The 13,154-nt window shown below is 45.9% G+C and overlaps 2 protein-coding genes across 2 annotated transcripts; one reads left to right on the forward strand and one right to left on the reverse strand.

Moving 5' to 3' along the window:
* Positions 1-921: 921 nt before the first annotated feature.
* Positions 922-2,333, forward strand: LOC123081588 (annexin D4). The gene is made up of 2 exons (XM_044504145.1): positions 922-1,111; positions 1,229-2,333. Exons 1-2 carry the CDS (start codon positions 922-924, stop codon positions 2,140-2,142), a joined length of 1,104 nt encoding a protein of 367 aa, XP_044360080.1. The 3' UTR covers positions 2,143-2,333.
* Positions 2,334-4,189: 1,856 nt separating this feature from the next.
* Positions 4,190-10,843, reverse strand: LOC123084828 (histone-lysine N-methyltransferase, H3 lysine-9 specific SUVH1). The gene is made up of 3 exons (XM_044506338.1): positions 10,602-10,843; positions 5,157-7,803; positions 4,190-4,511 (listed from the first exon to the last, which is right to left on the reverse strand). The coding sequence occupies exon 2, from the start codon at positions 7,695-7,697 to the stop codon at positions 5,193-5,195; it is 2,505 nt and encodes an 834-aa protein (XP_044362273.1). The 5' UTR covers positions 7,698-7,803; positions 10,602-10,843; the 3' UTR covers positions 4,190-4,511; positions 5,157-5,192.
* Positions 10,844-13,154: the final 2,311 nt, after the last annotated feature.

Here is a 13,154-nt window from a genome sequence, read left to right on the forward strand (position 1 = left end):
CATCCGGTGGATGGTGGAACGCACGACCAAAGCGCGTTTCCAAATCACTCGTTCTCTAATCTACTTATAATCTGCACATGGAAGCCACGAGCACGACGGAACATAATATATGCGTGTGCTTTCCATGAGGATTGGGAGATGATATTGATTGGTCTAACGGGATTGGTAATTCTCAGTTGACCGAGACTCTATATTCATGGAATCTTACGTGGAGATCCATGCAAAATTTTCTTTTTAGTTTTTCTTTTTTCTCTTTTACATGTTATGTCACTTGACTTAGACTTGGTTAAGTCTCAGTCGACTGAGATCTAACCACACTCTTGATCTAAATGAGAGATGAGAGTACCCGCAAAAAATAATGAGAGATGAGAGAAAGGGAAAAACGGACATTGTGATTTCTTCTTCTTCTTCTTCATTTTTATTAGCCAGGTGGACACATGCCAGCGCTGGATTGCTTTCCTAATGAACGGCAGTCCCATGTGTTGCCAATAAATTTAGCCGGGACGTTGAACTGATTAACTCATCGATCGTGCATGCCCACACCTGTCTGCCCATCTGTCGTCGTTCCTTGCTTACTGTGCAAGGAAACGTGCAGCACGAGTGGCCATCATGCACACCATGAATGCGATTTCCTCGGGTTGTTTTTCTATTAGCGACACACGGCAGGTCAGGGTCTGAATGAGATGGCGCGGAACGGCAATCAGCTAGTAATCTCCTGCAACGTTACCCTCTATCTGGATTGAATTGTAATCAAGTTGGTACGTAGAGTAACATGCATGCATGCACGAGAGACGTTGCAGGATCGATTCGATGGGCAAGGCGGTATAGTATTAGTACTCTAGTAGTATAAATTAACAAGCATTTGGGCCATGCCTGGATGGTGGACGCCTGCGTGCGTCCTCTGGTATAAAGGCCAGCCCGATGCAGCAGTTTCTTGCAGCACAGCCGAGCAGTAACGGCAGCACTGCAGCAGCAGCAGCAGCAGCTCCACCGTCGTCGCCGTCGCCCCTGCGTTCGAGGCCACCCAGGAGAGAGCAGCAGCAGCAGCAGAGCATCGTCAAGGAGGCCACCATGGCCGACGAGCACCAGGAACTCACCAAGGCCTTCTCAGGTACGTACGGCGAACCAAATTATTAACCACTGCACTGAAACTGAAAGGTGTTCTCTTCTTCTTCTTGATCGTTCGCTCACTTTGGGTTTCGGATGCTCCATGGAACGTCGGCTGCAGGGATGGGAGGTCTGGGCGTGGAGGAGACGGCGCTGGTGTCGGCGCTGGGGCGGTGGAGGAAGCAGCCGGAGAAGCGGGCGCAGTTCCGCAGGGGCTTCCCGGGCTTCTTCGCGCCGGCGGCGGCGGGGGCGGGGGCGGGGGCGATCGAGCGCTGCTCCGACGACTACGTGCGGCACCTCAAGACGGAGTTCGCCCGGTTCAAGACCCTCATGGTGCTGTGGGCGATGCACCCGTGGGAGCGCGACGCGCGCTGGGCGCACCGCGCGCTGCACAAGAAGCACCACCCGGTGGCCGTCCTCGTCGAGCTCGCCTGCACGCGCGCCGCCGACGAGCTCCTCGGCGCCCGCCGCGCCTACCACGCGCTCTACCACCGCTCCCTCGAGGAGGACGTCGCGTACCGCGTCAAGGACGCCGCCGCCAACCGCCTGCTGCTCGGGCTCGTTACCGCCTACCGCTACGAGGGCCCGCGCGTCGACGAGGAGCTCGCCAAGGAGGAGGCCGCGGCGCTCTCCGGCGCCGGAGCCAAGGCGGCCCAGAGCGAGCTCGTGGTGCGGGTGCTCGCCACCAGGAGCAAGCCGCAGCTCCGGGCGACCTTCAGGCTGTACAGGGAGCTCCACGGCAAGCCGCTGGAGGAGGAGTTCGGCGGCGAGGCGCCGTGCCTGCGGGAGGCCGTGAGGTGCCTCGAGTCGCCGGCCAGGTACTTCGGCGAGGTGATCGACGGGGCGTTCAAGGAGGGGGCGGACAAGCAGGCCAAGGCGGCGCTGACCCGCGTCGTCGTGTCCCGGTCCGACGCCGACATGGAGGAGATCAAGGAGGCCTACCTGAAACAGCACGGGGACAAGCTCGTGGACGCCGTCGCCAAGAACACCCACGGACATTACAGGGACGCGCTGCTCGCCATGATCGGGAAGTGATCCATTGAGGCTCGGTCAGCTGGAGCCGGTCAATTTGCTCTCCTTTTTTGCTATTTTACCTTAATTGATTAATCGCTTTTTTGCAGCGACAGATCGTGTTAATTATCTATTATCTACTGCTTATCTTACGTCCAAATGTATGGATATCTCCACTATCCCGCATGATTGAATAAAAATAATTTTCTTTCCAATGTAATGGCTCAACAAAATTTTATCGAGTCGTTTCTTGGAAGGTTGCATGCACGAATCCAGCACAACTATGCTGAACTCATTTGTCGAAAACAGATTCCTCAAGAAAAGAGATTCCTACGTGCACGGGAGGTCCGTGCCTCTACCGCGGTTGTTTCCCTTGAAGATCCGAGTGCATGCAAACGCCTTCGCTGTATGCGTGTATCATAGTACGTATACATGATTGTATAGTCATTCTTTCCCATGCATGTTGACCACTTTTTGTGCAGGCGGCTTTGGCAGAGGTCTAGAGCAAATAACATAGACCCACTCCACCATGCAACGCACCACACACCCATGACAGATTTTTCTGTGCAAGTGAAATTGTAAAAAAATTAAATGAGTGAAATAAGTTTTTTAATGAGAGAATTTATTTTCCTGAAGTTAAATCATTGTTTGAAATGAGTGGAATGTGCTTTTGAAATGGATGAAGCCAGATATTCAAACGAGTAAAATTTGTGTTTTGAAATGATGAGTGAAATAAGTCTTCTGAAACAAGTGAAATATGTTTTCTGAAATTGTCGAAATCAGATTTTTTTTTTCTTCTGTATGAGCAAATTTATATATTTTTTGAATGAGTGAAATAAGTCTTTTGGAATGAGTGAAATCTGTTTTTCGATTTGACTGAAATCAGTTGTTTGAAATGAGTGAAAACATTTTTCTGAATTGTGTGAAATGAGTGAAATCGCCTCTTTGAAATTAGTAACTTTTTTAGTTGTGTGGAATAAGTATTTTTGAACTAATGAAATCGATGATTTAGAAAAATATTGAATTGTGTTATTTGAAATGAGTGAAATATGTTGCTTTAAACAAGTGAAATCATTATTTTTGGAAATGATAAAAAAATGAATTGGGTGAAACAAGTCTTCTGAAATAAGTGAAAGTGTTTCCAAATGAGTGAAATCAGCGTTTTGAAATGAGTGAAATCAGTGTTTGGAATATATTCAACACCCGGTTTTAAAGAGACGAGTGAAACCTGTTTTTTAGAAATAAGTGAAATATGTTTCATGAATTCTAAAATTATTTAAAATATATTCAAATATTGTTTCAAAGATCTCAACATCGGAAATCCAAATATGTAAAAAGATTCAAAAATAGATTTTTTTTTCATAAGATACAAATGAATTAATATTTCATAGGAAAAAAAAGTATTAGCTTTTCTATGGGTGGAGAGATAATCAAGTGTCCATGCAGTCAATCTCACGCTCTCTCTCAGGCCTAAAGCTGACACATCTGAGCCCGTAAATTAGGCCATGCTCCTCCGAATAAATTAGGACAGTATTTTTGCTAAGAGTTTCTATACATGGTTTCTTTTGCTCTCTAAGCTATCTACTCTACAAGGAGCCAGAGTTACGGGCTCAATCATTTCAAACACTTCATTTTTTTAAACATGTCACAGATCACCATTTACATGCAAATGAGCTCCAAATCATTTGAAATACACATATATACCGAATGGACCAACTTGAAAAAAAGATTCAGTTCTTGTAGTCAAACCAACAAACACGTAAAAGGCACCAAATTACACAGCAAAGCCGAAAATCCCAGCGAGCCTATTCATAGGAGCAGGAGCACCATCCTCCACAAGAAATCTGATCAAGAACAGAAAAGGAAAGTTTCGAAAGAATAGGGGAAGAACAAGAACACGAGAGAAGAAAAAAGAAACACTTGAAAAACCGAAAGCTCCAAATCTACTCAATCAACCATCAAATCCATTCACCAAATCATAAAATAAAAATAGGGGGGCCGGCGCTCTCCCTGCCGTCTGCCCCCATCTTTTTTACCTCACGCACGAGCATGGGCAATCCCAGCTGGATCATTATGAATTTTGCCGTTCATTTGCTCTCCACGGCAATAACAGGGTGCATTTGATCCGCTAGGATTACAAATCGAAAACGATAGATTCACTGCGGCTCGAAACATCTTTGCAATGACAATGCATAAAATTCCACTGGTTGGTTTTAAACCCCGGAGCACTCAACTACAGCTAACAACACCATAGAAACATAGATGGCCCTTTATTACAACATCTAGTCCTTTGTACTCTACTGCGCATTCCAACCCCGGTTAGAGAGGGGCAGCAAGTTCTTCCAGTTGTGGCTGGAACACCTCACTCATAATGCCACGACCATCAGCTGCTTCTGTTCATCAAAGATAAAGTCATCAGAAAACGACCCACACGTACAATTAACAGCTTCTACAGGCGGATGAGCAACAAACAGTTTCAGCAGTTGCTGTGTTGAGCCTTATGCAAATTTCATCATAACTAAAATAAGCTCAGTGTTTCAAAATCAAGCGAGGGAGAAGTGTTCTGAAAATAACCCACATGTGGCATAAAACAACATTATCGGATATCCAAAACGGTGCTCGAGCACAGGTGAGCTATTTATCCTGGTTCTTGGTAGGCATGGAGACTGGTGTGCCAGAGTGTATATGGTGTTCAACATGTTCAGTATTTTCTCACTACGGTGTTTAAACAATTTCTGACCGACACTGCGGTGTTTAGACATGAAGGGATCCCACTGGCACATCTTTCTTGCTACCTTTCAGATTCCAAGCCAATGCAGTTAACATTAATACTGCATATGCCCCGTTTATATACTGTGACTCCTGACTTTGTAAAGGAGTGCAAACGAGCAATGCTCTACTGGAATATTTGCATCTATCAACATCTCAGAAAACATCACACCCTTGAAACTCCAATAGATAACACCAATAAAATGACAATATGACATCTTTTGAAAAAGTAATGTACAGAAAGGAAAAAATAATCAGAAATCACTAACCTTCAACTGGCAAATCATCCCTTAAAGGTTGATTATTTAGCCAAAGGAACCCCTGCACTTGCGAGACCAACATAAGCAACTTTTAGTCCTCCGACACCCAGAATTACCTTGGCTCTGACCATAATCATATGTAAGCTCTGTCATTGGAGGAATATGCTTAATTGCAAAGAAGGCAATGTGTGGATATCCCTCATCACCATGGTCATATAGAACTGGTTGCCAAAAAACATTAGGTGAGCAGCTGTGGTTCATGAAGCGAGCTATGTTACCAGTATGTTTTGCACTAATAATTATTGGCAACTGCTTAGATGATTCGTTTAAGTCAGAAAGACTAGGTTCACCCAGTAATTCTGGTGCATAGTTCCATCTTAAGTTCTGCTCCGAAGGAGGGGTCTCAAAGATATAATCATCTTCTGCATCAAGAGCATTCTTGTCAACAATTACACCTGCATATTCACAGATAAATGTGCCTGCTCGGATTGGATCCCAACTACGCAGGCCCCAACCTCGATCTCCCGTCTTAAACACTTCAAAGTGGATCTGGATACCTTTTTGTACAACCCGGTTCCGGCAATTATGTAAACAAGTGCATGAATCATTGCACTCGTATAACATAGGCATCCGACTAACAAGTATGCCTGAAGCACTGTAAGGAAGGTCACCAGCATTTCGATGCGTACAAGAACAGTTGTTATCACCGGGTAGGCATACGCTTGTGCATTTGCAGCCTTGCATCTTTCTCATTGAGCTTGGGGAATTCATGTAGTTAAGTTTAGTTGTATAGGTGAAGTGGCTAGGACCTTTCTCATCGTCAACCTCATTTACAAGGCAGATAGGCTTACTTTCCACACCGTATGATATGTCGTGCAATATAACACGATCTCTAGAGGATGGATTTTCCCTCCATTTTTCAGTCTTCTTCCACACTGCAATGCCATCAGGTTGTCCAGGTTCTCTGAGCAACTTGTGTTTAAACATATTGAAACCAGATTTCCCTTTCTCCACCCAGGCTTCTCTGATCTGGTAAAGGCCATCATATATGTATATCTTACCAGTTGAACAAGTCAAGTCTTTCACAGTGCGAACGACTCTAATGGGATTACCCCTATGCAAACTCCTCTCCAGTGCAAGATTACCTCTCTCAAGCTTTTGGTCATCCTTACCAGACATGCCATGTCCACTGTAAACCAGAACATCTGGATCATCATCTTCGGCATCCTCATACACACCAGCTGACACAATACTAATGGCCACGGGGTCCTCCTCGTTACCAAACTTAGCAGACATATAATCTATCCCTGCCATGCTCTGACTATTTAACCCTACCAGGCACATCTCGATTCTGAAGTAGAACATGTCACCAACCTCGACACCTGGAACCTCTCCAATCCTCTTGTTCTTATTGAGGCGAAGTTCAGCGTTCATCATGATACTCCCAGCCTTCAAGTTTTGCTGCTGCTTTGCTACTTGCTTCACCTCATCCAACTGCATGAGCCGTCGTCGCAGTGCATCAAACATCATAAGCACATTATCTGAGGACTCCCTGGGATCGTCTGAAAACAAAGACGGTAGGTGCAACAGGCTTGTGTCAATTTTTTTAGGCCGGCCACGTTTTGATGTGTCACCACTGTCAACATCTACTGAAAGGCCAGAATGACTTGAAGGAGTCACTGAACTATCAGGCACACGCTTCGGCCGCCCTCTCTTCCTCTTACCACCCTCCAATAAGGTGACTGCAGAAGGAGTCTGCATAAAGGGCTTACTCTCTTTTGAATGAACTGGAGGAGTTGAAGTATCTGGACTATCCTGCACAAGCTTGGGTCGCCGCCCCCTTTTCTTTGTAACAGATTCATGTACACTAGATGCAGGAGGTGTCTGTAAAATAGGTGTACCATCTGCTGCAGGCAATGGAGTTGGTAAGACAGAAACATCTGGCACACGCTTTGGTCGTCCCCTCTTCCTCTTACCAGATTCCTGTGTGACGGCTGAAGGAGGTGTCTGGAGAACAATATTATTAACTTCTGGAGGAGCTGAAGGAACTGAAGGAACCAAATGAACTGTAGGAACCATTGGAACCGGTTGAACTGGAGGAACCGTTGGAACCGGTTGAACTGGAGGAACCGAAGGAACAGTAGTGGTATCTTGCACACGCCTGGATCTCCCCCTCTTCTTCTTACCAGATTCCTGTATAGTGGGTGCTGGAGGAGTTTGCAACACAGGGGTAACCACTGTGTTGTTTGTAGTACCATTAGCATTAGAAGTTCCATTCATATGAGCCGTATATGGCTGCACCTGGTTGGGATCTGCAGGAGCGGACAGTGATGTTAACATTGGCGGAACACCACCAGGCATTCCCTGTTCGGTACCTCCAGCATATGGTCCAAATGGGGTGACACAGACAACTGAAGATGAGCTTTTAGGGGTGAAAGTGTGCATCCCAAGCGGTGCAGGGAACATGGGGGTCAGTGTGCGCAAGGGTTTGGCGTCGAGGACTGCTGCATAATCCAACACAACTGAAGCCGGCTGCTGATTTCCAGCCATTGTAAGCTGCCAACTGATCTTTCTCAAATGAAGACTTATGCCAGCAATTCCTTTGTGTCTTTGTCTACAGGTCTACACTAGTCCACAAGCCATACTTCAGAGAAAGCTGAAAAAAAAATCATTCAGTGCCTTGAGTGTAGAATTCATAAAGAACTTAAACTGTTATTTGTGAAATGCAGATAGTGAAGTATTACCGGCAGATCTAGAAAAAAAATTAAGTCTGATTGTTCATCAGATTACAATTAAAGACATGCAAAATTAATAGCATAATCATGACAAATAATTGTACTTTTGTAATATTGAGATTGCCCATCCAAAAATGGCATTAGTATTCGACACAATGCTTCCATGGTATTATTTTCGTTCCTAATTTATAAGCTATGGTACCCTAAAAAATAAAAATTATAAGCTATGGCAGCAAAGTATCTTAAAGCTTGTGTATTAGACAGCATGAAAAATCAAAAACAACATTTTTCTGGATTCAGATAGAGTAATACTTACTATTGAAAGTTTTATACACAAACAGTTCAACCATTTTTAGGCTACAAATGGCTCAGAGCTAAGCCAACTTCAAGGAGCGTAGCATGGAGAATGAGTTAAGCCAAAAGGACCTATTAGTAGGAAGCAAATATATGTTTGTTGCTTGCTGTTTGAATATGTGCGACAACAGAACTAAGATTAGACAATAACTTCCCATTTGTATAATATCAAGTCAGAAAAATGGCAAATTTAATACATAATAATTGATGGTGGATTGGTGGTACAAACACAGTTGCAAGTAAACAACCAAAAGTTCAGAATAGCTGGTAATGCATTGATGCTTTAAAATGATTACCCTACTGACAATTAAAAATGGTAACAATTAGTATAACTGACATTATGCCAACTGAAAATTTTATACACAAACAGTTCAGCCATTTTTACGCTACAAATGGCTTTGAGCTAAGACAACTTCAAGGAGCATAGGACGACGAATGAGTTAAGCAAAAAGGACCTATTAGTAGGAACTGATAGACTTGTTGTTTGCTGTTTGAATATGTACGACGACAGAACTAAGATTGGACAATGACTTCCCATTTGTACAACACCAAGTCGAAACGAGCAAATTTTACACATAATATTTGATATTGGTATGAAAACAGTTGCAGATAAACAAACAAAAGTTCAAAAAGAATAGCTGGCAATACATTGATGCTTTAAAATGCTTACCCTGCTGAGAATTAAAAATGGTAACAATTAGTATAACTTTGTGCCAATTGTCATCCATGGGATAAAGGAACTATCATCCCTCAAGCACCCGCATGGCCAAATACCAAGTATTGCAACATAGGATTACAGAGTAACAGCAACCACTACAATTAAACATGGGTGGACACATGTGCACATTGAAAATTGGTTGATTAACGATCAAAGGTAATAGCCAAGTCTTATTATATGCATTCATAGTACAAGACCCCGCAAAGATTGATCTTGTGCACAAGTACAGACTGAGCAAGATGGATCAGACTAGTACTCCACACCTAAACGGCCTGAAAGGAAAGCTTTGGATTTGATGGCTCACAGGAAAAGGAATTTAGGAAGGAGGATGACAGGGAAGAGGTCGCCGGCAACTCTGGAAGAGTTCAGACAGGCTTGTGTTAGGCACAAAGGCAGGGGAGGGGGGCTGCAACTTGTACGAAAAAGCTATTTTGAATTCACGCACCACGTTGTAGCAACACTTGAGCATGCAAGACGATCATGACACGCGGGCTCGAAGAGGCAGCGTATGTCCCCACTATGTGTGGCCATGTTCCCAGATCCACCGCAAGCAACATCTCACCGCTAGGCGCCAGCCCGCGCATCCTGCCAATGGTTGGCTGACTGACAGCTGTAAATCCACACCGCAGCACTACCATCTCGCCCAAGGTAGTACAAAAATTGCAACCTAGCTTCATTTTTTCAAATTTTAATTTAAATCCCTCACTCTTTATTTTTCTGAATTGTGAATTCTACAATGGGAGACAAAGAGTACACACATGATATAAAGTGATACATACATCACATGCTACGCATACCAAAAAGTGCAGTGCATATAAAGCTCAGTCCATCAAATATGCCATGTGAACAGATGAGGACAGTGCTATAGACCAATCACTCACCCAACAGTTGCAGTCTCACGTGTTGGCACAGAGCACTGTACAACACACGAGGAGAGAAAATTCCCTAAAATGAGTGGAGAAAACAAACCCTAGTCATGGCCAATGTGGTCATCGAACAGAGATGGGACGTAGCTGCGCATCTGAGGAGAGGGTTGCTAACAGAATCCCTGATTGTCTAACTACGCCCTTAACTCTTATATATAAGGGTCTAATCAGGTTTTTCAGTTTCTTATTGCTGTGATTTACAAATGGAGAGATAGACATCATTATGTTTTTAAGCAACATAAGTAATGCCCCCGAATCGGAGAGCAAAAAATGAAGCCAAGTAGTTTCTTGAATTGTACCAGACTACAATCATATCTCAGTTTAGCACAGTGGCTAATGATTTCAACCTATCCTCCATTTCTATCCCAGATTCACCGTGTGGTCTCCTCTTCCTTATCATAGCCGAACGAACAATTACAGCCATAGCTTAAAGACATAGCAGCGAGAGCCCCGAAAACAGCAGCTCCCCTAGTCATCTTTTTCCTCCCAACCATCCTCTTGGCATCTACAATGCGCGTACGCTATAAAAAAAATTCTACATCGCACAAGCGAAACAACTCCCATCAACAATCGTATGCGCAGCAAGATACATTCCAAGACCATGTTGATGTAAAACAAAACAAAAATCCGGAATCATGTGGACGGCGACATCGATCCACCCACAGCTAGGAAAACATTCTACGACCATGTAGTACGCGGGTAGCAGATCTCCGTTTCTTACCTTGATTAGGAGGGAGAGGAGAGGAGGGAGCCGAGCCCTGCCGTCGCTGATCCCCTGGCCGCTGGTCCCGTGAGCCGCGGCCGCCGGGCAGCCAAGGAATCGCGCCGCCGCGCCGCCACGGCAGGGGGGAGAGACGGAGGGGAAGAGCGGGGAAGATTTAGGGCTTTCTGTTCCCCTCTTTCTGTCGGGTGAGTTGGAGTGGAGTGAGCAGGATGAGATTTGCGTCACGTGCTGTCACGTGTCGCCTGAGCACGGTTAGCGGGGTGGGAGTGGGACGCGTCGGTTCGGCCGATTCGGCGAAATCACTAGCGGGGTGGGAGAAATAATTAGGCCATTGCTACAAATCAAGCAACTGATTACTTCACCTGGGCCGTCGGATCTGTTGCTCCCGAACCCTTCGATCGGTCAACGCAGCCAGCTGAACCGCAGCAGCCGCACCCCCCTCATCAGCGGACCGACCGTTGCACTGCAGCTCCGTCGTCGGGCATTGTAGCTCTACCCTGTCCACCGGCGTGTTGCACCGCAGGTCCGTCACTCCACCGACATTTCGCACGCTGCGTGGAAACATCCCTCGCCGCCGACGAGATCCAGGGATTGCGCGCTCCTCCTCCGCAACACCGGCGGCGTTGCATCGACTTGCTCGACAACCCCAACCGCAGCCAATGGCCGACGGTGCCGACGCTGCGGCCGCTCCCGCCATTGGTGCGCCAGCAAGCCGTGCAGTTGCAACGTCGGCGACAGCAGCCACTGTCACGCACTAGATTGCAGCAGCCCGCCGGTTACAGCATCAACTACCCCAGTTGCAGCGCCCCGGCGAGATTCCTCGATTGCAATGCCGGTGAACGCTACCGCGAGCGGCGCACCCATGGCCTGTAGCGCCGACGAGATTCAAGAGATTGGCCGAAGTGGTTTGTGGTCAAGTGTAATGTATAGGGAGAAAAAGACGTGTGGTCGAGAGCTTCCTCGGTTGGGATAAGAACGAGGTGTGGGTGAAGGAAATATGCCCTAGAGGCAATAATAAAGTTATTATTTATTTCCTTATAATCATGATAAATGTTTAGTATTCATGCTAGAATTGTATTAACCGGAAACATAATACATGTGTGGATACATAGACAAACAAAGTGTCACTAGTATGCCTCTACTTGACTAGCTCGTTAATCAAAGATGATTATGTTTCCTAACCATGAACAATGAGTTGTTATTTGATTAACGGGATCACATCATTAAGAGAATGATCTGATTGACATGACCCATTCCATTAGCTTAGCACCCGATCGTTTAGTATGTTGCTATTGCTTTCTTCATGACTTATACATGTTCCTATAACTATGAGATTATGCAACTCCCGTTTACCGGAGGAACACTTTGGGTACTAGCAAATGTCACAACGTAACTGGGTGATTATAAAGGAGTACTACAGATGTCTCCAAAGGTACATGTTGGGTTGGCGTATTTCGAGATTAGGATTTGTCACTCCGATTGTCAGAGAGGTATCTCTGGGCCCTCTCGGTAATGCACATCACTTAAGCCTTGCAAGCATTGCAACTAATAAGTTAGTTGTGGGATGATGTATTAAGAATGAGTAAAGAGACTTGCCGGTAACGAGATTGAACTAGGTATTTGGAATACCGACGATCGAATCTCGGGCAAGTAACATACCGGTGACAAAGGGAACGACGTATGTTGTTATGCGGTCTGACCGATAAAGATCTTCGTAGAATATGTAGGAGCCAATATGGGCATCCAGGTCCCGCTATTGGTTATTGACCGGAGACGTGTCTCAGTCATGTCTACATTGTTCTCGAACCCGTAGGGTCCGCACGCTTAAGGTTACGATGACAGTTATATTATGAGTTTATGCATTTTGATGTACTGAAGTTGTTCGGAGTCCCGGATGTGATCACGGACATGATGAGGAGTCTCGAAATGGTCGATACATAAATATTGATATATTGGAAGCCTATGTTTGGATATCGGAAATGTTCCGGGTGAAATCGGGATTTTACCGGAGTACCGGGAGGTTACCGGAACCCCCCGGGAGCTATATGGGCCTTAGTGGGCTTTAGTGGAAAAGAGAAGGGGCAGCCCAAGATGGGCCGCGCGCCTCCCCCCTCCCCTAGTCCTATTAGGACAAGGAGAGGTGGCCGCCCCCCCTCTCTCTTTTCCCCCTCCGCGAATCCTATTCCAACTAGGATTGGGGGGGGGGATCCTACTCCCAGAGGGAGTAGGACTCTCCTAGCGCACCCTCCTTGGCCGGCCAGCCTCCCCCCTTAGTCCTTTATATACAGAGGCAGGGGCACCCCAGAGACACACAAGTTGATCCACGTGATCTATTACTTAGCCGTGTCCGGCGCCCCCAGCCACCATAGTCCTCGATAATATTGTAGCGGTGCTTAGGCGAAGCCCTCAGCAGTAGCACGTCAAGATCGTCACCACGCCGTCGTGCTGACGGAACTCTTCCCCGACACTTTGCTGGATCGGAGTCCGGGGATCGTCATCGAGCTGAACCTGTGCTAGAACTCGGAGGTGCCGTAGTTTCGGTGCTTGACC

Source organism: Triticum aestivum, chromosome 4A (genome assembly GCF_018294505.1).
Source record: "Triticum aestivum cultivar Chinese Spring chromosome 4A, IWGSC CS RefSeq v2.1, whole genome shotgun sequence".
Taxonomy (NCBI): domain Eukaryota; kingdom Viridiplantae; phylum Streptophyta; class Magnoliopsida; order Poales; family Poaceae; genus Triticum; species Triticum aestivum.

What these genes read in the sequence shown, in the direction of transcription:
- LOC123081588 (XM_044504145.1), top strand. Translation starts at nt 922, where the DNA reads ATGCAGCAGTTTCTTGCAGCACAGCCGAGCAGTAACGGCAGCACTGCA. An exon ending in ACTCACCAAGGCCTTCTCAG is followed by an intron (nt 1,112 to 1,228) that starts GTACGTACGGCG and finishes CGTCGGCTGCAG; the next exon opens with GGATGGGAGGTCTGGGCGTG.
- LOC123084828 (XM_044506338.1), bottom strand. Translation starts at nt 7,697, where the DNA reads ATGGCTGGAAATCAGCAGCCGGCTTCAGTTGTGTTGGATTATGCAGCA.